The following is a 26,367-nucleotide window of genomic DNA, read 5'->3' on the forward strand; positions in this document are numbered from 1 at the left end:
TCGGGATCAGTAATTGGCTGTTGACGAGCGAGGGTGGTTCCGCCCACGGTGCATTGGGATCAGTGATTGGCTGTTGACGGAGGTCACCGCCCACTGTACGTCCGGACCCTGGCTTGCCGGTCGGAGCTCGAGGACTGCGTAGGAGCGGTGCACACACAGAGGGTCGGATGCTGCACGAGCAGCAGCAGCACTGTGCGCGCGGAAGTCGAACCTGCAGTAAACATCAAAGCGGATCCAGGCGGCGATGCGGCGCCTTTGAGGTTTTAACCGGATTTCTTTTCAACTGCAAACCAGCCCCTTCAGAACCCTGTGAGTAGCTTATCCACCCGGCATCGTTCACCAACGATGACATTTAATGTACGATTATTTTTATTTATTTGTTTATTTTGACCGTCATATGCAAATTGCATGTTAGAGTTATTTCTAAAAGTTTAATCCTGATACTAAATTAACATTTAGGAGCGCCTGCTGCGACTCATAGCATCCATCTTCACCCGAGACACATCATCTGTCAAACGTTGCCTGAGTGGCAGCGCATGTGTGTGTGTGAGGTCCGTAACTGTGTGTGTGTGTGTGTGTGTGTGTGTGTGTGTGTGTGTGTGTGTGTGTGTGTGTGTGTGTGTGTGTGTGTGTGTGTGTGTGTGTGTGTGTATGTGTGTGTGTTTCCTCCAGTGTGTGACCGTCCCTCCATTCGACCCATCCGGCCGTTTGTCTTCCCGCCACCAAGATGCATATGAATAGCTTACTCAATCAGTGGAGTAAGTATCCGCTCTCTCCAACTTCGTGTTTCAACCCCGGTGTGTTCACAGTGTTGTCTCGACCATTGTGTAGTTAACGTGTCGGCCGCCGCCTACTCTGAAACTAGTGTGTGTGAGGCAGGTGTTGCATAACTCAGCGGGGGTTGTGCAAGAGAGGAGGTGTGTGTGTGTGTGTGTGTGTGTGTGTGTGTGTGTGTGTGTGTGTGTGTGTGTGTGTGTGTGTGTGTGTGTGTGTGTGTGTGTGTGTGTGTGTGTGTGTCGGTGCCCTGACGGGACGTCTCGTAGTCAAACCGTCGGCAGGGCTTTCCGATGTTGATGTGGATGTGGTTTCCCAGCTGTCCTGATATAATGATCGCACATGGTATAACCTGAATATAGAGATAAAGATATAGTTGTGCCCTAGATAAAGCTACGTATAGAGGTGCATTGTATCGATGCAGAAACGGATGTTGATATACGACCGTAGCTTGGCACCCCGCTGTGATTCATGGAGGAGGTCAGGTGTGTGGCTGATCAGCGATCAGATTTATGGGCGGGATATTTGACCCTCCCTCTACAAAACGTTTCTACTAACAAGAACGTTGTATGATTAAGGTCGTACAAATCTTTGATTATTAAAGTAAAAAAGACAAAGTAAAGCATGCAACACATCCCTCCCAGAGTTCGGTCTAGTTATATCTTGTTTGTAATAAAAATTGGCTTAGTAAAATGTAATTTTGTAAAGACGAGGATCTTCTCAGCTCTTTTAAGACTCAGTTCACATTGCCTAGAGAAGTATGTGTGTGTGTGTTTGTCTGTGTGTGTGTGTGTGTGTGTGTGTGTGTGTGTGTGCGTTTGTGTGTGTGGTATTGGTGTGTGCCTCTCTCTGTCTGTCTGTCTGTCTGTCTGTCTGTGTGTCTCTCTCCACCACGGCTGAGAGATCAGGATTCTGACCATGAAAGCCTGGTTGTGGGCGGGACATCAGTTGCAGAGGTGGAGTGACGGATGAGACGGAGGGAGATGGAGGTCATTGTTGCCTGAGGTCAGAGTTCAGCATGGGGGGGGTTCTGGAGGCCGGGGGCATCCCTTCATGGAACCCCTCCCACATGCTCCTGTTGGACCCAGGTCGCCCCCCCTCTACCTATGGAATGGTTGTTGTTTTGAAAAGTTCCAACACCACCTCCTCCCTCTCTCCCACCTCCACCTCCTCCTCCTCCTCCTCCTCCTCCCCATCTCATCCCTCTCCCCCACCTCCGAGTGGTCCAGGTCGTAACCACGGCGCCGTCATCACCACTATACCCTTGTCTGAGGGAGGATGATTTAGAGAAGCATCTGAATCTTCTTGTTCCCTGGTCCATAAAGACATACCTGTGATTAGTGTTCCCCGGTCCATAGGGCAGTACTGTGATTAGTGTTCCCCGGTCCATAGGGCAGTACTGTGATTAGTGTTCCCCGGTCCATAGGGCAGTACTGTGATTAGTGTTCCCCGGTCCATAGGGCAGTACTGTGATTAGTGTTCCCCGGTCCACAGGGCAGTACTGTGATTAGTGTTCCCCGGTCCACAGGGCAGTACTGTGATTAGTGTTCCCCGGTCCACAGGGCAGTACTGTGATTAGTGTTCCCCGGTCCACAGGGCAGTACTGTGATTAGTGTTCCCCGGTCCATAGGGTCAGACCTGTGATGAGTGTTTGTGAATAGTTCTCTGCGCCCCCCTGTCCTGTACGCTGTGTCGGGGGGTTCTCTCTGCGCCCCCCTGTCCTGTACGCTGTGTCGGGGGGTTCTCTCTGCGCCCCCCTGTCCTGTACGCTGTGTCGGGGGGTTCTCTCTGCGCCCCCCTGTCCTGTACGCTGTGTCGGGGGTTCCCACGGCCCCGGTGGGGACTCAGTGGGGGGGCTGCACCCCGCGTTACGGCCTGGCCGCCCGCCACGCTCAGGAATGCAAATGTTGTCCGTCGGCTACAGAAGTCAAACACACACCCAGCCACACTTGGGTGCGAACACACACAACCTCTAACCACTGGCTGTGTGCGTGAGTGTGTGTGTGTGTGTGTGTGTGTGTGTGTTTGTGTCTGCATGAGAGTGTGTATGCATGTGTCTGCGTGAGTGTGTGTGTGTGTGCGTCTGCGTGTGTGTGTGTGTGTGTGAGAGTGTGTGTGTGTAGGCTGGGTGGGCGACAGATGGGGCTCCGGGAAGTGAACAAGGGCATCTTTGTGCGTTGGCCACAATGTGTCGACCTCTGACATTCCCTGCAGCCCATTCCTCCGTGCCTACACGCGGCCGCTCAGTGGCCTCTATGTGGACCACTATCCCCGGCCCAAGCTCCGCCCCTAAACATCCCTACTGACCAATCACGTCCGGCCGCGCCGCCGTGGGTTCCAAAACAAGACAACAAGAAAACAAACGCTTCGTGCAGTACAGTGTGTGTGTGTGTGTGTGTGTGTGTGTGTGTGTGTGTGTGAGTGTGAGTGTGTGTGTGTGGGTGGAGGCCTTGGAGAATATCTCTGAGATGTGGTGAGGGTAGAGGGACGGTTGCACCATAACTATGATTCATCTGCGGAGGAGGGGATCGTACTGCCCGTCTGTTTACAGAGCCCTGCTGCCTAATGCTGGAGGATCACGTAGCACTCATCCTCCAAATAGCATGCTACACAGAGGATGTAGCACGCACCCTCCAAAAAGGATGCTACACAGAGGATGTAGCACACATCCTCTATGTAGCACGCTACACAGAGGATATAGCGCATATTCTCCATGTAGCATGCTTTAGTAGCATGCTACATGGAGGATATAGAACGCATCCTCTATGTGGCATGCTACTTAGAGGGTATAGCACACTTTGGAAGTAGCATGCTTTAGTAGCATGCTACATAGAGGATATAGCACGCATCCTTCAAACAACATGGTGCATAGAGGATATAGCATGCTTTCTCTATGTAGCATGCTTTAGTAGCATACATCCTCTATGTAGCATGCCCTATTAGCATCCTCTATAGAGGAAATAGCACACATCGTCTGTGTGGCATTCTTTAGTAGCATCCTATACAGACAATATATAGCACACATCCTGTATGTAGCATGCTTAAGTAGCATGCTATATATGCTTTAGTAGAATGCTACATAACCCTCTTTTGCAAGCAACATGTTTTATTTAGTATATCATTGTTGCTGTGCAGATCGTGGATAGCACTTCAATAGCTTGCTATATCCTCTGAAACACATAGCGTGCTCTAATAAATACAACACATACAGAGGGTACTGCATGCTAACTATCTTCTATAACACACATAGAGGCTACAGCATGCTAGTAAAGCGTTCTATAGGTGCTTCTGTGTGTTAAAGAGCTTAAACTACACAGATGTTTACGATACATGGCCGTAGCTTGCTAGTTACGCATGCTATAATGTTTTGGTGTTAAACACGTATAAAGGAAGTAGCATGCTTGCCAGTTACGAATGTTATAAGGTTTTTGTGTTAAACTCGTATACGGGAAGTAGTCTGCTTGTAAATCCCATTTACTAGCATACCTTCCTGCACTGTGGCTTTCTGGTGTGCCCGCTCGCGGCTCCACAACACTGCCCCGGTTACGTCTGTGAACCCATCGGCTCTTGGGTTACGCTTTCGACACAAGAGCAGTGTTTGCATTATGCACCAGTTGAAGATATAAGGTCATAAGGTCATTTCCTTGGCCCATTCCGCTGAAAACACCGGTGTAGGTTGTGTGAGTGGATGACGGCTGGTTGACGCGGCCTCACCTGGCCCCGAGGCAGACCGAATGGACTCTGGGGCTGGGCGAGGCCGCTCCGTTGAACCGGACCGCACGCACTCAGAAGAGATCTGCTGAAGGAAAACATGGAGCCCATGCCGTGTGTCATCGTCTGCGATGGGGAGTCAAGGCTGGGAAGAGACAGTTGAGCGGTTGAGGTCAAATGTGTGCAAGTTTCCCAGGTTGTGATGAGCTGACCAATCAGAGGGTAGCTGTGCAATCCTAGCGCATGTAAATGTCCCTAATAGCATCCCTAATACATCCACGCTTAATCCTAGGGGCTCACGGAATTGGAGCAGAGACGAATGCATATTTGGGTCAGGAACGTAAAATAATCACATTTTACATCACACTCTTTATGGTTCACTTACTGTCCGATGGCCACTTCCTAAACCCATGTCAATCATAGCACAAGGAGACCGCTGAGGGGTTATGTTGGTCTGAGGCGACGTGTTGATGTGGGGCCTGGTTGATGCCGTCTCAGGCCACCGGGCCCCAGGGGCCCGGGAGTTTGGCTCAGACTGAAACGCCGGCTCACCAGACATCGCAACTGTACCAAACCGCGTCAAGCTGGGAATTAGCAACTCCATGTTCCTTTTATGTAACGTAATCCGTTTGTTGTATGTTATCCCCTAACTTTCCCCTAGTTATTTCAGTAGAGCCGGTTGCATGAATAGCATAGCATTAGCGTTGGGTCTGCTGGATCAGATAACCTTTATGTTTAATTGTCTGATACTTTCGTGGCTTTGTGTGGAAGATAGCAACCCTGCTGTTGACGCTGCTGGTTCCTTTCTACACAAACAGTGCCGACACTGGAAGTGTGTAGCAGGTGAACAGGAGCTCAGATAAGATTAAGAGTTAAGTGGACCACACAACAGAACAAATCCCGTTGGGCGTATCCATGACACAATACATCTGTGGTGGTAATTTCCCATTCAAGGTGTGTCCCTCGGCGACGCCGGAGTCCAGGAAGCCACTCTCTGAGTTCTGGGTGAATTTGGAAGCCTAGCGTGTAGAATGTAGCGCCTAGCATGTAGCATGTAGCATGTAGCATGTTGCGCTGAGGGAAGTGAAGCGGAGCCTTCGACTCCTTCGACTAACAGCTTTTTCTGTTCCTCAAATTGTATCTTCCATGAGAAACATTTATCACACAGTTATCCTGCATCCTAAAGAAGTAGTTATTACTCAACTGGACTCTGCTAAAGAACAATATCGGTATTTGTACTTAACTTGAGTGACCTAAGAATCAATCTGCAGAATCAATATTCAACTTTTCCGTTGTACCCTGTCCAATACGTAGATCTGTGGTCGAGCAAAGAAAACATTGGTAAGGTTTGGTTTTGTCTGTTTTGCCCTGATTTTGCCAGACTCTCTTTGGATGGCGTCAGTATCTTAAAGCTTCCCTCAGGGTTTGTTACCTGTTTGAATCATGAGGCAGCGATGTTTGTAGGTGTCTCTACGCTTCAAATCATTTTTATTGTTGACAGCGATAAAATATGTGAGGCTAGTTTGCTTGGGAAACCGGTGAAACCTGAAAGTCCACTACTGTGCAGACCATAAACTCTATAAACTATTGGCTGTTTAGAAATATCTGTGGCAATATTCATCCAGTGGTTAAGGACATGAGGTTTTGATGATGAATGTGCAACTTTAACTTGTAAAAGTACCTCAATATGTGATTTATATATATATATATATATATATATATATATATATATATATATATATATATATATATATATATATATATATATATAGACATATATATATAAATAGGCCTTCTTCACAGCTTGTACTCAATTGAGTACTTGTTTTCTCAAGGGGCTTTTATCTTGAAGTAAAGAATATGAGCAGTTTTCCCAGCGCTGCAGAATTATGCCGTGCTATTGACCCAGTGACCACAAACTACTGCCTGTGGGAGCTGCGCCCATGACTTTCCAAGGACATCAGTTGGACTGGCCAGTCCTGCTGTCACTGAAAAACCCTCTAATTGCAGCCCAAGCATGACGTTTCTAAGGCTTGGGTTACAAAGTATGAAAGCCATTTTGTAATCTCAGAAAATGCTACGTGCACTCCTTTCTTTAATCATGAAAACAAAAACAAATTGCTGTTTTGTTTTGTCGTTTAATGACGACAAAACATTGAGTAGCGAAAAAGCTACAACTGCTGGTAGCTACAGCTAGCAGGCAGTTTCTGTTCCATTCGCTTTTGGATGGCAGCCACATTTGTAGCTCTAACTGAAACTGTAACTAGCATTAGTAGTCTTATGACAAATGTACTTATTGTAACAAATGCACTTATTGTAAGTCACTTTGGATAAAAGCGTCTGCTAAATGCCCTAAATGTAAATGTAGTAGTCATTTGTAGCAGTATGGGTGTTTAGAAAGGCATAGTGTTGCATAGTTATTATACTTGTTTTATGTCGGAGTATAACATAATGTTGTTTGTAATTTCCGCATAGTAGTATTTTGGAGTGTCTAAAGTAGTATTATGTTAATGTTAATATCCAACGGCACATAAATTACAGTGGTTGATCGTACTAACAAACTCAACTGATGCAGAAAACCTTCCGAAATCGCCCAAGTGAACACTGCTGAACGCTAGCATGCCGCCACAGCTAGCGGTTAGCCACAACTAGCTGGCAGCCACAGCTATGTGTGGTTCCCTGTCCTGGTGTCCTTATCTGACGTCAGCCTCCACAGCACAACATCTGTGGCCTCTAGACAAAAAGCTGCTGAAAATGGCCTCCATGAACCCCTTATTAGAGTCTATACTGTGAGAGGTCTGCCTGAACCTCTATTAGAGTCTGAGCGTCTATTAGAGTCTGTACCTCTATTAGAGTCCGATACTGTGAGAGGTCTGCATGAACCTCTATTAGAGACTGTATCTCTATTAGAAACTGAGACTGTGGGAGGTCTGCTTGAACCTCTATTAGAGTCTGATACTGTGAGAGGTCTGCCTGAACCTCTATTAGAGACTTTACCTCTATTAGAGTCTATACTGTGAGAGGTCTGCTTGAACCTCTATTAGAGTCTGAACCTCTATTAGAGTCTGAAACTCTATTCGATTCTGAACCTCTATTAGAGTCTGTACCTCTATTAGAAACCGAGACTGGGAGGTCTGCTTGAACCTCTATTAGAGTCTGAACCTCTATTAGAGTCCGATGCTGTGAGAGGTCTGCCTGAACCTCTATTAGAGTCTGTACCTCTATTAGAGTCTGTACCTCTATTAGAGTCTGATACTGTGAGAGGTCTGCCTGAACCTCTATTAGAGTCTGTACCTCTATTAGAGTCTGTACCTTTATTAGAGTCCGATACTGTCAGAGGTCTGCATGAAACTCTATTAGAGTCTGTATCTATCTTAGAAACTGAGACTGTGGGAGGTCTGCTTGAACCTCTATTAGAGTCTGTACCTCTATTAGAGTCTGTACCTCTATTAGAGTCCGATACTGTGAGAGGTCTGCCTGAACCTCTATTAGAGACTGTACCTCTATTAGAGTCTGTACCTCTATTAGAGTCTGAACCTCTATTAAGACCATACCTCTATTAGAGTCTGACACTGAGAGAGGTCTAGACCGGACACAGTCAGCCTTGGCTTGGTGAGTTTACTGCTTCAGGTCTCAGAATACATCTCTCCTCCCCACCTGGGCTCACCTGGGAATGGCACTTCATGGCTCCCGTCACACAAAAGCTAAAACACTGGATCAGAATAACAGAGTGTCTGGTTAAAGTGTTGCTGTGTGCGTGTTTCTTGTGTGACTTCCTGTTACCTCACTGTGGGTGAGGCCTCCATAAGTCTGTTAATATGGCTGCCACATGTAGAGCAAAAGCAGATTTTGGCTTCTGGCGAGACTTGTTCCATTTTCACCATGAGGTGTGAAGGCTGTGACTCGTTGCCATGACGTCACTAGCTGGCATGTTCGCTCCCTCCCCTATAAAACAAAGTACACAGCCTCAGTGTTGACAGGAGCGTAATAATGAACTGATGTGTACCAACACCAGCGACAACTAATAAACCGGGAGGGACAGACGTACACAGGAACTGTAATGAATAGGCGAGGTAGACACACACACACATATACACACATAGACACACACACACACACATGCAAATATACACACACACAGACACTCTCATAGACAGACACACACACGCAAACACACATAAACACAGACACTGACACACACACACACACACACACACACGCACATGCACAAACACACAGCCTGGATAGGAGCAGCCTTGGGCGTCAACAGAACCTGACGCATGCAGACTTCCTGTGAACACAACCTTCACCCGTTTCCACGGCGAAGAGGAACAGGCTTCATCAGAGAGGGAGAAAGGTCTCGGGGGGCGAGAAGGATGAAGGGGTGTCTTTGGTGTGTTCAACCGTCTGAAGCTGACTCATGACCTTATCTGCTCAGAGAAAGACTTCAAGCCAGCAACGTCACCGCCCCCCCGTCTGACCCCAGGTCTCTCTTGGGGTCAGACAGGGGTCAAGATTGACTCGGTGAGAAAACAAACCTTCCGCCTCGACCGCCCATCCTCCCCCATCCAGCCCAGGATGACATCACAGATGCTGGGTCACAGAACCTCCCAGAAGGTCCACTGGCCGGGGCTGGAGGTGGGCTGTGGTGAGGGCGTCATGGCGGTCAGATAAGGAACAGAGTGCATTGTGTTGATGGAAGACTTATCTCTGGATAAACAAGCATTGGGAGGAACCGTGAGCCGTGCCCAGGAAACGTAACGCAACCAAGGGGGAAGAATGTTGAGGAATGAGGAATCGGAGCCGGAGGGTGTCGAACGCTCACTCAGAGACAGAGCAGAAACACAGTGAGACAGACAGACAGAGAGAGGGAGAGACACACGGCTATAGAGACACGAGACAGAGGCAGACGGAGACAGACAGAGAGAGGGAGAGACACACGGCTATAGAGACACGAGACAGAGGCAGACGGAGACAGACAGAGAGAGGGAGAGACACACGGCTATAGAGACACAAGACAGAGGCAGACGGAGACAGACAGAGAGAGGGAGAGACACACGGCTATAGAGACACGAGACAGAGGCAGACGGAGACAGACAGAGAGAGGGAGAGACACACGGCTATAGAGACACGAGACAGAGGCAGACGGAGACAGACAGAGAGAGGGAGAGACACACGGCTATAGAGACACAAGACAGAGGCAGACGGAGACAGACAGAGAGAGGGAGAGACACACGGCTATAGAGACACGAGACAGAGGCAGACGGAGACAGACAGAGAGAGGGAGAGACACACGGCTATAGAGACACGAGACAGAGGCAGACGGAGACAGACAGAGAGAGGGAGAGACACACGGCTATAGAGACACGAGACAGAGGCAGACGGAGACAGACAGAGAGAGGGAGAGACAGACGGCTACAGAGATGGAGACAGACAGACCACTGTGTTCGAAACCCAATATCCACAGTCAACCTGTAGGACTCCTTGAGCAGGATGCTAATGCTAATGACATTCTTCACTGTAAGTCAATACTGAATGTCAAAATAGTTAAAAGGGGGGGGGGGGGGGCATTAGCACTCCCTTCTACCTCTCAGCTGTGGGTTTTCTGTTGGCTTAAAACCTGAGTTATCGTCACAACATCCACACTAAGTCCCTGTAAACAAAGACTCATCCCCCCCCGAACGGCCCACTAAACAGCCCTGGAAGACGGTTGATTCCCCCCCCGGGACGGACCCATGCCCTGCATGCGTGCTCCTGGACACCAGGGCCATTGTGATCCTCGGCGGGTGAGGGTGAGGGGGAGGGGGAGGGGGGTGAGGGGGAAGGGTTGTCATGGTGGTTGCCAGTCTGAAAACAATGCCGTCGGACCAGCTCGTCCTGGCTCCTATGAGTCAGGGCCGTCCTCTGAGGAGGAAGTGAAGCCTCTTCAGCCAGGGGGAGGGTCTCACCTTGGGCTTCTCTGCCTGCGTTGACATCCTTCCTCACCCAAAGTCCCGCTCCTCATCCCTCAACGGGAAGATTAATCCTGTTTCTAATCGTTTCCCGGTTAAGCCCAGAGCGTGCAGAGTGCAAACGTACGTTCGTGTTTTTAGCGCGACCATAAAGAGCGAAGAGAAACATATCTTAAGTCATTCAAAATGTGATGATCTGCTCTGCTCTGGCCAAGTGCTTTGAGCTAAAACGATGAAAATGAGAAAATATTCCTCAATATATTGTGATTCCCAGCCTCTGAAAAGAGGTTGCGATTATCTCCTTAGTCGTGAAAATCTGAAGAATGGTGAAAGACTGACTTTATGTTTACATTTACATTTACATTGAGGGCATTTAGCAGACGCTTTTATCCAAAGCGACTTACAATAAGTGCATTTGTTACAATAAGTACATTTGTCATAAGAAGTGAAACAATATATCGCTGTCGGTACAGTAAAGATGTTCATAGAACCAAGTGCACTTTAGTCTTTCTTTGCAGTGAGTTATTTACAGTGTGTAGGGTACTGTGTTGCTCACAGTGTGCTGTTTGCAGTGTGTAGTTCACAATGTGTTGTTTAAAGGGTGCTGTTTGCAGTGTGTAGTTCAGTGTGTTGTTTACAGTGTGTACTTCACTGCGGATTGTTTTCAGTGAATTGTTTACAGTCTGTGATTTACAGTGAATAGTTTATAGTGTGTTGTTGACTGTGAATTGTTTACAGTCTGTGATTTACAGTGAATAGTTTACTGTGTGTTGTTTACAGTCTGTGATTTACAGTGTGTAGTTCACAGTGTGTAGTTTGCAGATCGCACCAGAACATATCCAATCTTGTCCAAATCCTTTACAGTGTGAGGCCTTCCCCTCACAGCTATCGCAGTGGAGTGGAGCCGGGTAAACATGTTGTTCTCCTCCCTGAACAAGCTGTTGTCTCTATTTTGAGGCTGAATTATGCACAGCTTTGTCTGGGAAGATAATAAAGTGGAGCCACTCGCCTCCTCTCTCCTCCTCCGCCTTCTCCTCTTCCTCCTCATCTCCAGCTCTCCCCTGCCTACTCTTCCTCCTGCCCCTCCCCCTCCTCATCGCCTCTCCTGCAGCCGGATGATGATGGCGGTGATGATGGTGGTGGTGAGGAGGTGGCAGTGCTCCCGGTGTCAGCCCTCGCTGGGTGTGCTTGTGGCAGTGTGGAGGTCTTTCACAGGCCCCGGCGCTGAGTGCAGTGGTGGGAGGAGGGCTGAGTAATTGCTCTGTTACTGTAGTCGGTGCAACTGAAGAGCCACAGTGCTGCCACGAGGTTATTTTAACCGTGCCCCGTGCTGCTGATTGTTTTGCCTTCCTTTGTTTGTGTGTGTGTGCGCGTGTTTATATCTAGATTGTGTTCCATCACGCACATACGCCTCTCTGTGTGCGCATGTGTGAGTGGGGTCCGACATTATGTTCCATGTTGTGTAAATCTTTGTTAATCTGTGTGCGTGTGTGTGTGTGTGTGTTTCTACATTTTGTTCCATGGTCTTTATTCACCTGTGTTTGTGCGTGTGTGTGTGTGTGTGTGTGTGTGTGTGTGTCTGTTGTTTCTACATTTTGTTCCATGGGCTTTACTTACCAGTGTGTGTGTGTGTGTGTGTGGTTCTACTATGTTCCACGGTGTGTACATCTATATTCACCTGAGTGCCCCCCCCCCCCCCCCCCCCCCCAGCGGACATCCCCAGGATGTGTGAGGTGGACGTCCCGGCGGAGCCCACCAGCCCCACCCTGCTGGGGGAGTCGGTGGACTCCTACTGCCAAGCGGACCGCTGGCAGAAGCTCCGCACCGCCGTCCGCAAGCTGGAGTTCTGGGAGAGCTTCAGCGCCGAGCTCATCGGGACCGGCTTCTTCTCCAGGGTGTACAAGGTACCCGCCCACACACACACACACACACACACACACACACACACACACACACACACACACACACACCCAGGGTGTACAAGGTACCCGCCCACACACACACACACACACACACACACACACACACACACACACACACACACACACACACACACACACACACACACACACACACACACACACACACCCAGGGTGTACAAGGTACCCGCCCGCACGCACGCACACACACACACACACACACACCCAGGGTGTACAAGGTACCCGCACGCACGCACACATGCACACACAGGCACACACACACACACACACACACACACACACACACACACAGGGTGTACAAGGTACCAACATGCACGCACACACACACACACACACACACACAGGCTGTACAAGGTACGAAAACGCATGCACACACATGCACACATGCAATCACGCAGGTACCCACATAGACACAGACACAGAAAACGTTCACGTAGGCACACACACATGTACGTACGCACGAACACAAACACACACATAGGCAAGCACACACAGTAACTTCACCAGTGTGAACAGACAACACACACGTAGGCACACACCTATGTACGCATGCACACACACACACGCACACACAAAGTAATAGCCTTGTTGCGACCACACAACACACACACGCAGATGTCCTAACCGGAAACACAGTGCCTCAAGACCTGGGTTTAATGGTTTCCAGTTTCCACAGTAAAAGGAAAAAGGCTTCTGTTGAAACTCTGGGTGTGTGTGTGTGTGTGTGTGTGTGTGTGGGGGGGGGGGGGCTTTCGAAACACATCCTCCTGGGTGAGTGTGTGGGTGTGTGTAGGTGTGTGAGAGTGTGTTAAGTCATTCAGTCACTCCATCCAAAGTGACTGATAAATGAGTCTGGGAACCGCCAAAGAATGCAATCAATATTAGAGCCCCTACAAAATAAGAGATTAGTTTAAGGACTTACTGGACAGAGGGCAGAGCTGCTGTAAGAGACAAAAGGTTAGCAAAGGAACGAGCGGTAGTGCAGTTCAATTAGATCACGCATCAAGTTGCTTTCTGCGTTCATTTTCTACAACTCTAAAGTTCCAGAACCATAGGTCAGCTTCTAGACTCCTAGAGCTAGGTAAACCCCGTCAGCAGCAGCAGCACAGGACATGTGAGTGGCAGAGGGCTTGATCCAGACTCCTCCAGGCCGTGAACCAAACTCACTCACCACCAGACCCTCCTGAGGTGTGGGTGTGTGAGTGCAAACTACCATCTAAGCACTTGTTACATCATGACCCCCTCTCCCCCGCGGTTGCCTCACTTGGCCTCACGGAAGCCTAAACATTGGTGCCGATGATGTCACGTGGTCACCCTGACCGCCGTAAACCATAAACACCCCCAGCCTTTCCCCACCCATTCCCCACCTCTCCCCACCCTTCCCCACCCTTACATAACTCACCCCTGGGGCTGAAATCTGCAGCCAGCTGGAATAACAAGCTGCAGGGGCCTCATGGGGAGAGAGAGAGGGAGAGGGAGGGGGAGAGAGAGCGAGAGAGAGATGGAGAGAGAGGGAGAGCGAGAGAGAGATGGAGAGAGGGAGAGAGACAGAGAGAGAGGGCGAGAGAGACAGAGGGGGAGACAGAGAGAGAGAGATGGAGCGAGAGCGAGAGAGAGAGAGAGAGAGAGAGACAGAGAGAGAGGGTGAGACAGAGAGAGAGATGGAGAGAGAGGGAGAGAGACAGAGAGAGAGGGCGAGAGAGACAGAGAGAGATGGAGAGAGAGAGAGAGAGAGGGCGAGAGAGACAGAGAGAGAGATGGAGAGAGAGAGAGAGAGAGGGAGAGAGACAGAGAGAGAGGGCGAGAGAGACAGAGGGGGAGACAGAGAGAGAGAGACAGAGGGGGAGACAGAGAGAGAGAGAGAGAGCCAGTCCTGTTACAGCAGAACTTCTGATCCAGCAGTCCTACTGCGTTGTAGCAGAAGCTCTGGGGGGTATGTCACTGAGCCGGGGCCGGAAACCAAAACTGCAAGGGGGGGCATTAAACCTTGTTACCCTCTTGTAATGAAGGAGTAGGTAGTGGGCACTGGTTATACTTCTTACTTACAAGGTGGCCATACCACTAACATAGGGGAATCGAACCCAGTGCTTTACTAGTACCGAGGGTTGACAGTCTGTGTGCCCATGTGTGTCCGTGTGTGTCCGTGTGTCTGTGGTTCCGTGTGTCTGTGGTTCCGTGTGTGTCTGTGTGTCCGTCCCTCAGGTGAATCACAGCAGCAGCTGTAAGGTGATGGTGGTGAAGATATACAAGAACGACGTCGACCAGGACAGCATCGTCAGAGAGATCAGCCTCCTGCAGAAGCTCTCTCACCCCAACATCGTCAGGCAGGTCTCCACCCGGAACCTCCACCCTGACTATCCATCTGTCATTCATCCATCCATCCAGTGACACATCTTTACACTCTCTCACGCGCCCACACGCATGTGAGACTCTGTCTCACATATGCACACACACACACACACACACACACACACACACACACCCCACTCACCCTCCCACTGGTTTTCTCACTCTTTCGTTTTCCCTTTATGTGGTCTCTCTCTCCTGATAAATTTATTTGGTGCCTCAAAATGAATCTGTATTTGAATATAACAGAAGTAGCAGAAGATCAAATCCCATAGGCCTGCAGTCTAACCTGGAGGCGTCCTTGAGCAAGATGACTCCTAACCCCTACCTGCTCCTTAATGACCTGTCTCTGTACTGTCTAACCCCTACCTGCTCCTTAATGACCTGTCTCTGTACTGTCTAACCCCTACCTGCTCCTTAATGACCTGTCTCTGAACTGTTTAACCCCTACCTGTTCCTTAATGACCTGTCTCTGTACTGTCTAACCCCTACCTGCTCCTTAATGACCTGTCTCTGTACTGTCTAACCCCTACCTGCTCCTTAAAGACCTCTCTCTGTTCTGTCTAACCCCTACCTGATCCTTAATGACCTGTCTCTGTACTGTCTAACCCCTGCCTGCTCCTTAATGACCTGTCTCTGTACTGTCTAACCCCTACCTGCTCCTTAATGACCTGTCTCTGTACTGTCTAACCCCTGCCTGCTCCTTAATGACCTGTCTCTGTACTGTCTAACCCCTACCTGCTCCTTAATGACCTGTCTCTGTACTGTCTAACCCCTACCTGCTCCTTAATGACCTGTCTCTGTACTGTCTAACCCCTACCTGCTCCTTAATGACCTGCCCTGTACTGTCTAACCCCTACCTGCTCCTTAATGACCTGTCTCTGTACTGTCTAACCCCTACCTGCTCCTTAATGACCTGTCTCTGTACTGTCTAACCCCTACCTGCTCCTTAATGACCTGTCTCTGTACTGTCTGACCCCTACCTGCTCCTTAATGACCAGCCCTGTACTGTCTGACCCCTACCTGCTCCTTAATGACCTGTCTCTGTACTGTCTGACCCCTACCTGCTCCTTAATGACCTGTCTCTGTACTGTCTAACCCCTACCTGCTCCTTAATGACCTGTCTCTGTACTGTCTGACCCCTACCTGCTCCTTAATGACCTGTCTCTGATTCCCTGTGAGTCATCCTGGATTAAAGCGTCTGATGAATAAGAAAACACAGCGGTGACGTAAGACTGCAGGTCAGACGTTGTGTTTGTCCAAGATATGTCCCTGGAGGCACTTAGTGAAGGTCAGAGAGAGAGAGAGAGAGAGAGAGAGAGAGAGAGAGAGAGAGAGAGAGAGAGAGAGAGAGAGAGAGAGAGAGAGAGAGAGAGAGAGAGAGAGAGAGAGAGAGAGAGAGAGAGAGAGAGAGAGACCTGGTACACAACACCTTGACTCAGGCCTTCTCGGTGTGTGTTATATAAGCGATGTTTGTAGGCACCCTTGTGTCCAGCAGAGAGCTGCGTCAGAGATGTGAGTGGCCTTCTTTCATATCGGTTGCGTTGGTAATAATCTCTGTGCTGAGGTCTTTTATCTTAGTGCATCGTGCGTTGCGTGAGACATAATAACTCATAACAAAAGCTTTCCTCCTGTTGCAGTTCCTTTCCTTAGCTCACTGCTCTGAACGTATTCATTGGTTGACCGCTATTCATGATTCATATTTCTGTTCGCCTTTTTAGACATCCAGCATCTATGGTTCAGACGTTTGAGTAAAAGGACTGACTTGTAAACGTGGAAAGGAAACAAACTTCAGCCCGCCCAAAAACAAACATCAACAGAAAACAAACAAACGCCACCCCACAAGAAACAACGATAATAGTCAGACAAACATCACCCCCTCCCCCTCCCCCCCACCCCAAAGAGAAATCAACAACAATAGAAAACAAACCAAAAGTAATCAAATGACCGCCTGGTGTTGACTCAGCCTCCATCGCGATGATGATGCATAAACAAAGCTGAGTACAGGGGGCTACGGCCAATCAGATCTGACCTAGAGCAGGACATGGAAATGAAGGCGGGCACAGCTCCAAGCCGTAGTCCCGCCCCCAAAGAGTCCTTCAGTTGGACTCTATTCAAATAGGACCCGCCTTCCAGTCACGTAGCAGATGCTCTCGTGCTGAGCGTCTCAGAGTTGATTCTTGAGACAGGGGGGGTGAGGAGCAGGTGGGGGGAGGTCTTCTCGCTCTACGACCCCGCCGGGCAGCTTGTGGACATTGGGGATCGAACCTAGTATCTTGTGAAAGGGAGTTGAACACTCTCATCATTGGGTTATCATTGCCCCACCATATCCACATTCCAAACAAGTATTTCAAAAAGTGTGATTAAAATAATTATAATTTGTTCATGCAAAATATATTGGTAATATTTGTTATTGGTTTGTAATGTTTGTTACTGTTTTTTTCGGCAGATATCTCGGCATATGCGTCAAAGAAGACAAGTTGTACCCTATCTTAGAGGTGAGTGCTAGCCACCTAGCTCCTGCACATGGTTAGCTCAACGTTTGTGTGTTGGTGTGCTTGCTGTATTCTGAATGACACAGATGCAATATACACACAGATACACACAGATACACACAGATACAAATGTAATCCATGACCAGGAGTCGTTGAATGGGTGCATTTACTTTTGGGTGTCAATGAAGTACTTTAATAGTAACTTGTCTAATCCTGTTAATATGACCAGAATCACTTCATAAATTAATCATTATACATTTATATACAATGTATATAAATGTATATTAATGATATATTTTCCTTTGAGGATATAAATAGTACAATACGACCACAACATAAATCGCAAATATCAAAGAGACAAATAGGTGATGAATGCATCCATCTTGGAAGGGTGATAAATCTACATTGAATTTAAATAAATTATAATTGGTTATACTTAAATTTGATTAATTCCTGTCTATATTACAATATTACTGAAATATCTCCTCTCTCCCATGAGTGATTTCAATACGTTTTTAAACACAAGCCTAAAAGCCTTCGAGGTTTCCTAAACAATCGCAGATCATTTTCATCGCGGTTCAGTCAGAGCAGAACGTCTCTAGCTTGGTCTCACAGCCACAACAACACTTAGCATAAGGGACGCCGAGCTGTGATTTATACCCGCTGGAAATAGACTCGTGGCCCCGTGATAACTGGGAGCGCCAGAGAGACGTCTTTGATAGCAAATGATCATCATTTTACATCAATGTCACGATAGGATTGATTAAACCTTGGAGCGTACAACCCGTGGGTACACATGACACACCCGGGCTGTGGGTGAGTCATCCAGATGGAATAATAAACCTTTTTGACCCACTTTAGGGTGGGTATAATGATGAATAATAATATTGTTGTAAAAAGACAAGCTATAATATACTCATTCAAAAAACGGTATTAATTATAATGATTAATGAACCAATTACAATCCTATGCAAATTCCATTAATACTACTACAAGAACTACTTCTAATGATCAGACAGGATAAAGCAAGATGGGCTGTCGAGTTATTATTAACGATGAAGACCCGTCCCACCATAGCTACATTACTGCTTAATCAAATCAGAGGAGCCACTTCATCTAGATCAGTGTTGGTGGGTCGCTACCCAATAGCGGCTCGCAGACTTGTTCTGAATGGGTCGCAGAGTGTGTAATAAAATCGTTTTTACTTCTACTTCTTCTATTTTGTTGCATTGCTAGAGTAATGAGCTTTGAATGCTGCAGAGATGAAAATATTAGTTGCTTATAAAAGGCCATGATGTCACTGTGTGTGTGTGTGTTTACTGGCCCATTTTTCTGAGAAATACATTTGCTTGGTATGGAACGTATAAAAGTGGGTCTCAAGTTAACGGCCATGGTGAGATGTGGGTCCCGAGGCCGGACCCCTGGAGAACCACTGGTCGAGATGGTTCTGAGAGTCTCTGTCGGCTCCGCTCTGTCCAGTACGTGAACGGGGGGTGTCTGGAGGAGCTGCTGGCCAGCCAGGACGTCCCGCTCTGCTGGCGGGAGAAAGTGGAGCTGGCCTGTGACATCAGCAGAGGCATGATCTACCTGCACTACAAGAACATCTACCACCGGGACCTCAACTCCAAGGTGAGCCCCGGCCACAGGAGCTGACCAGAGACAGGCCCACACGGGGATGGCATCAGAGGAAGAACTCTATTTCTGTAGGACCTTGCAAAAGCAGCTTACAATCTTGAAAGCTGCTGTAATATATAAGTTATGTCTTACATATGTATATAACTTTGTCTAACACGTGCAGGCAGGCATAAAGCATGCTTGTTCCTGAACAGTATGTTGTAGTGATGAATGCATGAGTATCAGGTGGGCTGGTTCTAAAGTGGGATGAATGCATGAGTAAAGTGTGTGAAGGAGTGTGTGTGTGTGAATGAGTGACCAGTAGTGATGAATACAGGAGTAAAGTGTGTGTTAGGAAGTGTGTATGTTTGAATGAGTGAACAATGGGCTTTAACTTAGCTTCTATACTTAGAGACTGAAAACAATTCAAGCAGCCAAACCGCATTGTAGTAACTACAACAAACTCGAATCTGACCGGTCGTACGATTCCCTATTCACTCTCCATTTAAACTCAAATGTTTTAGATGATGTGACGAGAGGGGACCCATTTAAGAATGGTTCCGCCACCTCGCTAACCTGATTGGACAACAATAAGGTGACAACTGTACGTCCCGATCCAGGACCATGACAAACGTCCCTCCTTTGTCCACACATACTTTGAGTGTTCTCAAAGTATGTGTCGTAGCAACGCCATTTGTGTGTGTGTGTGTGTGTGTGTGTGTGTGTGTGTGTGTGTGTGTGTGTGGCCTTCTTTAATTTGGGTTGCCAGGTTCTGCAGAACAAAAGTTAAAGAGGTTAATGCAGTGGGAGACGCCAACACAGCCTGCCTGTTGTCATGCTAATATAAACCGTGCACAGGGGCGTGTGCGTGTATGCATGAGCGTGCCCGCTCTTGTGTGTGTGTGGGCTGTTGTCATGCCAAGTTTCTATAAACATTCCCCCCCCCCTTCACATACACTCACACACACACCACACACACACACACACACACACACACACACACACACACACACACACACACACACACACACACACACACACACACACACACACGCGCACATTGTCTTTAACCTTAAACTTTTCAGCCATTCCTTTCATTCAGAATGAGTTTGGGTAGTGCGTCTGGAGTTGTGACATCACCCTCAGTCAGAAGGTCAATTAGATTAGAAAGAGACCGCAGCTCTGCAGAGATGAATGCACTTTAGTTAATTACCTCTCACGGTTCGCACTTCCATCAGCTACTGCCAGGACCAGCTGTTCCAGTAACAGTAGAAGAATTCTCTCTATCGATCACTTTCTCTCCCTTTCTCCCTCTCCCCATCTCTCTTTCTCCCTCTCCCCCATCTCTCTTTCTCCCTCTCCCCCCCCCTCTCTCTCTCTCTCTCTCTCTCTCTCTCTCTCTCTCTCTCTCTCTCTCTCTCTCTCTCTCTCTCTCTCTCAGGCACTGTCTTTGTATATCAGGTTATTCCCGGACAGTTGCTTTGCTTGGAGAGAGAGAAAGAGAGAAGGAAGGGAGAGGAAGAAAAAGAGGAGGATGAAAGAGAGGGAGGAACTAAATTTAGTGTCTAGTAGGAGTGAGAGTCACCTTGCCCTGGGGAAAGCCATGTGTCATAGAGAGAGAGAGAGAGAGAGAGAGACAGGAGAGAGAGAGAGAGAGAGAGAGACAGAGACAGACAGTAGAGAGAGGAGACAGACAGACAGACAGACAGTAGAGAGAGGAGACAGACAGATAGTAGAGAGAGGAGACAGACAGTAGAGAGAGGAGACAGACAGACAGACATACAGTAGAGAGAGGAGACAGACAGTAGAGAGAGGAGACAGACAGACAGACAGACAGACAGTAGAGAGAGGAGACAGACAGACAGACAGACACTAGAGAGAGGAGACAGACAGACAGACAGACAGACAGTAGAGAGAGGAGACAGACAGACAGAGAGAGGGGGAGAGTGTCTACTTGTGTGTCTGTAAAGAACACACACAAACACACACTCTCCTCTCTTCCGTAAAAACAACCCTGTCTTTGCTCTCCTGTCTGGGGTTGGCTGTGGGCTCACCTGCTGACAGGTCGATACGCTGGCGCTACGCAACAGTGCCCCCCCCGCTGCCCGTCACCGGGGCTGGGGCCACAGCGCTGCCCCCTGATGCAGGGTTCTGTTGCGTGTCCGTGATGGAGCTCTGGTCAAGGACTGAATTATTCAGCGTGAGGAGGGAGCGGTGACGCCAGCCTCTATTGAGCCAGCGTCCGTACGTCTGTCTCCTCTGTCACTAGGGGCTGAATAGACCTGCATGAGTGGGTTTATTAGCTTGTGGACAAGCTAATAATAGCTTGTCCACAAGCTATTATTAGATTGTTAACTGAATAAAGGGATTGATGCAACAGTATAAGTTGCTTTTGTGAACTTTCCATCAACCTGTAGGATGTTAGCCCTATAATGCCCCCTGCTGGTGACAGGACTGTAACTACAGTTGTCTTTACTTGTTTACCATCCAAAGCTCACACACTCACAGGGAATCAAACTCATAACCCTGGCAGTGTTAATGCCTTACTCTTCCAGGAGATCTATACAGGGAATACAACTCCTAACACTGGCAGTGTTAATGCTTTGCTTTATAGTTGAGATAGACAGGGAATCAAACCCCTTAAGTTGGCAGTGCTAATGCCTTGCTCTACTATTTGAGCTAGACAGGGAATCAAACCCATAACCCTGGCAGTGTTAACGTCTCGCTTTATACTAGATCCTGACAGGGAATCAAACCCCTAACGTTGTCAGCGCTAATGCCTTGATCTGTAGTTGACTAGACACGACCACATACGCACAAGTGAGTCTGACAACAATCTTAAATGTGAAGCTGCTGAAGCCTGCTCAAGCTCTGCTACTGACCATCCACACCCTACCGTACCGTCTCTGCCCCCCAGAACTGCCTGATCCGGGTGGGCCCGCGGGGCAGGGAGGCCCTGGTGACGGACTTCGGGCTGGCCCGCGAGGTGGTGGAGCTGCCGGTGAAGGACCCTGACAGGAAGCTGTCCCTGGTGGGCTCCGCCTTCTGGATGGCCCCTGAGATGTTGCGCGGGGAACCCTACGACCGCAAGGTAGGCCCGGGAACGGGGATCCTGACCAGGACACTCGTTTCCTCTTCATTATTCCTCCTTGTTACTTTGTTGTTGGTGTTTCTGTTGCTCTTGTTATTGGTAGTAGAACTCCTAGTCATTTGACTTTGCAGTTTCCATCCCCTGTACATCAATAAATCGATCCAATTGATAGAAGTGAAAAGGTGTGTTCAAATAAATGCTTAAATAAAGTCAAAATGGCAAGGCATCCGAATAAGTTTTAAATTCAGTCAAGTGGAATGAGTGTTAGCACGTTCCCATGTAGACTCCTGACTGTAGAGGCTAGCGTTCCCAGGTTTACTCCTGACTGTAAAGACTAGCGTTCCCAGGTAGAGGCTAGCGTTCCCAGGTAGAGGCTAGCGTTCCCAGGTTTACTTCTGACTGTAAAGACTAGCGTTCCCAGGTAGAGGCTAGCATTCCCAGGTAGACTCCTGACTGTAGAGGCTAGCGTTCCCAGGCAGAGGCTAGCGTTCCCAGGTAGACTCCTGACTGTAGAGGCTAGCGTTCCCAGGTTTACTCCTGACTGTAAAGGCTAGCGTTTCCAGGTAGAGGCTAGCGTTCCCAGGTAGAGGCTAGCGTTCCCAGGTTTACTTCTGACTGTAAAGACTAGCGTTCCCAGGTAGAGGCTAGCATTCCCAGGTAGACTCCTGACTGTAGAGGCTAGCGTTCCCAGGCAGAGGCTAGCGTTCCCAGGGAGACTCCTGACCTGGAGAGCGTGTCACTGTGTTCTTGCAGGTGGATGTGTTCTCCTTCGGCATCGTTCTATGTGAAATCCTGGCCAGGATCCCCGCCGATCCAGAAGTACTTCCCCGAACACAGGTGGGGATAAGAATACACATTTGGGAGGATTTGCGTTGAAGTCCTACTTTCCAAAATTCACCCATAAATTTCTTCCAATCTTTATGGTTCATTTCCGGAAATTTCTGGCAAAAGCAATAGAGCATGGATATCTCATCGTTGGGATGTGTTACCTGTGTGCAGGACTACGGTCTGGACCTAGAGGCCTTCGGGAAGCTGGTGAGCGGCTGTCCCCAGCGGGTCCTGGAGTTAGCCTCGAGCTGCTGTCTGGTGAGAACAACACAACACAACACAACACAACACAAAACAACACAACAACCACAGCTGCTACTGAGTCAGGCTCCACTCTCTGGGGAGGCCGTGGATTTGCTCTACAGCTCCCCCCGGCAGAATGAATACTCAGATTCACAGTGGCTGGAATGGCAATTTAACGAAATATATAGAGTTGTTCCGATTCCGATACCAGTATCGGAAATTCCTCCGATGTCAGGTATCGGCGAGTATGCAAGCTTATGCACCGATCCAACACTATATCACGACTAGCTCCTTCACCACACAGGCAAACAACATCACAAACAAGTGCGGTGTTATGCTGCGTTCGTTAACGGCCGGCGGTGTAAAGTCGGAATGGGAAACACATCACCTCCAACCTAGATGCCTTCGAGCTACCAAGTCGGAAAAACATGGATGCATAGACACATCCATGATTCTATTTGCACCCGGGGGTGTGTATAATACTTTGAGTTGTCATGGTTTCCCCAAGATTCTAGAAGGTTTCCCCACCCAGCTTATATGGCCGCTAGGTGATTAGGGTATGACACCTGGTGGTGAAATAGGGCTCCTTTAAATCCACTTCTCCTCGGGTCTTCCAGTTGGAGTCCTACAGAAGACCGGCCTTCACAGAGCTTCTGGACGAGCTAGGAGAGATTGCTGAGAACCTAGACCCGCCCCCCGGGTCGGAGCTGACCACTAGCTGAGCGGCACGCTCTTTGACGGCTCAACCCTCCAATCACATCAAGCAAAGGCATGAGAACCTCCCTCTCATCCAGCTACCAGACGTTCTTCACACGGAACTGGACCGAACCGGACCGAACCGGACCAAACTCGAATAAACTCACTCTCAGTCTCTTGCTGAGTCGACGGACCCCCGGTTTGGGATACAAATGTTTAAAAACTGTTTTTGGAAAGCACAAGGCTTGCTCTAACCTGTCACTTTGTTTGACCAACTCACACTTTTTTGCGTGACGGATGTGTTATTTAAATATTTACCGTTCTACTTGGTAGTAAAGTTTGGTTTCAGTTCGTATTTTATGTTATTTTGTGCATGATTTATTTTAAACTAACGAATATTTGTCATAGGTATTTTGTAATTTTGTTCAGTCTCTCCTTCCTTGAAGAACAGATGAACAAATCTATTCTGATCATCTCTGCATTCTTTCTGTCGGCTTCTGACTCTTTTCTTTTGATGAATTTGTTGAAAGCAAAGACTCTCCGGCAGATTGCTTCTACGAGTAGGAAAAGTTCCCAGCTTTCGAAAGGTGTACAGATCACAGCCCTTCTCACGTCACCATCGAGGAGGACCTCACACACCAGACACAGGACACAGGAAACAGTTCCTTTGGTGGGTGAGGGCCCATGTGATGGACAGGTGAAGATGTGGGACAAGATCCCATGTGGATCTCGTCCTGTTCAGAGGACCAGGATTGGTTTGGTTTTAATGGCGTCACTAAGATTGTACAGATATTGAACGTGCCTAAATCGGTCGGATACTTCCTCTGCCATTTTTGTCTTTCCAACCTGATATATTTTTTGAGTGACAGGAAATGTTTAATTCATACAGTATATCACTTACAAATCGCTACAATAATACAAAATTACACATTTCCTTACTAGAGTTTACTTTCCTCTATTTGTATGAACTAGCATAATCACTTTTGCTGGCAGCTACAAGACAAAGGGAACTCTTTTTTCTATGGGTTACCCCTCAAAGTTATTTTCTTAAGCCTGTTTGGCAGTTGAATGTGGCCCAGTTTGTAGGAATCGAAGGATTAATGTCCGATAGTAAAAAACAGAAAATGTACAGTTTCTTATTTGACCAATGTCAACATGAAGATAATCCAGAGAAAACATTGTCAGAGTTATCGTTTAGTCTTTTTTTATGAATTAGATTCAGAATTCCAGAAAAAAATATTTGTGTTTTGGTGTGGACAAACATAGTTGAAATAATAATTTTGGATATATGGATGAAACAAACTGTTTAAATATAATCTATATTTTGTTGTGGACGAACTTGAATATGTTTAATCAGAGTCAGTATTTTGAGAACAGAACTATATATATTAAATCTGAATGACTGTTTTGCTTTGGACAGACCTTGATATGTTGAATCAGATTCAGTATTTTTTTGGGAAAGTGGTTGATACGTTTATCAGATTTATTATTTTGAGGACAGAACTAGGAATATTTAATAAGAATCAGTACTTTATGTGCTAAGAACTAGGGTTAGCCCTATTTGGAGGAAAGAAATAGCTATGTTTATTCAGATTAAGTACTTGATGTGGAGGGACCGAGAAATATTAAATCAGATTAAATATTTTGAGGCATATTATATGTTTATTCAGATTCCGTACTTGATGCGGGCAGACGTGGTGGGTTATTGGGACGCTCTTAAATATGCTAATCCAGCGTTTGAAGTTTATGAACATGTGAGTGGGTGTTTTTCTAACCCAAGACTAAAAAATGTCCAACTGTATATCATAGCATCCTTAATTTTACACCTAAACTTAACCTTGATGCATTACTGCATATATGTATACATTTATATAGCTAGGTATTTATTTACTTATTTTATTTGATCAAACCATCGTTATGCCCCAGAGCTACTGACTGCACTGGCCTAATATGTCCTCTAGGTGGGACTGTTTAGTCAAACTCCATCGGCATTAGTTTACACTGTGGACTCACCCAATGCAAGTGACGTAAAAGTTCCTCAATACCAACAGTGTGCTGTCTGCGTTTTACATCCAAATCAAGCAAATGAAAGTCAATGCGTCAGAAATGGGTAGAAAAACTTTATTCTTTATCTTTTATCAGCTTCATATTAGATACAGTCTTTTGAAAAGCTTTTATTCTTCTGATGAAAAGGTTGACAGCGGACAAGAAGTGACGCGGCAGTTGATGCGTGTGTCCCATTCGCCTTCATCCATCCACCCCCAACCTCCCCATCACTAGATCATCCACCCCCCCTCCCCATCACTAGACCATCCACCCTCCCCATCACTAGATCATCCACCCCCACCTCCCCCCCCTTTCACTAGACCATCCACCCTCCCCATCGCTCGATCATCCACCCTCCCCATCGCTCGATCATCCAACCCCACCCTCCCCATCACCAGATCATCCAACCCCACCCTCCCCATCACCAGATCATCCACCCTCCCCATCACCAGATCATCCACCCTCCCCATCACTAGATCATCCAACCCCACCCTCCCCATCGCTCGATCATCCACCCTCCCCATCGCTCGATCATCCAACCCCACCCTCCCCATCGCTAGATCATCCACCCTCCCCATCACTAGATCATCCACCCTCCCCATCACTAGATCATCCACCCTCCCCATCGCTAG

The 26,367-nt window shown here is 47.8% G+C and overlaps 1 protein-coding gene across 1 annotated transcript; it reads left to right on the top strand.

The window, feature by feature from the left end:
- LOC307074777 (dual specificity testis-specific protein kinase 1) lies at nt 1-25,096 on the top strand. Its single transcript, XM_079735121.1, has 10 exons — nt 1-309; nt 673-758; nt 12,147-12,340; nt 14,579-14,700; nt 17,172-17,220; nt 18,697-18,846; nt 21,749-21,922; nt 22,676-22,759; nt 22,922-23,008; nt 23,611-25,096. The coding sequence occupies exons 2-10, from the start codon at nt 728-730 to the stop codon at nt 23,713-23,715; spliced, it is 996 nt and encodes a 331-aa protein (XP_079591247.1). The 5' UTR covers nt 1-309; nt 673-727; the 3' UTR covers nt 23,716-25,096.
- The last annotated feature ends 1,271 nt before the right edge of the window (nt 25,097-26,367 follow it).

Source organism: Pollachius pollachius (assembly GCF_949987615.1).
Source record: "Pollachius pollachius genome assembly, chromosome: 1".
Taxonomy (NCBI): Eukaryota; Metazoa; Chordata; class Actinopteri; order Gadiformes; family Gadidae; genus Pollachius; species Pollachius pollachius.

Coding starts and splice junctions, on each gene's coding strand:
- LOC307074777 (XM_079735121.1), top strand. CDS start 728: ATGCATATGAATAGCTTACTCAATCAGTGGA. Junction 14,701..17,171: donor TCTCACCCCAACATCGTCAG/GCAGGTCTCCAC, acceptor TTTTTTCGGCAG/ATATCTCGGCATATGCGTCA. Junction 17,221..18,696: donor AGTTGTACCCTATCTTAGAG/GTGAGTGCTAGC, acceptor CGCTCTGTCCAG/TACGTGAACGGGGGGTGTCT.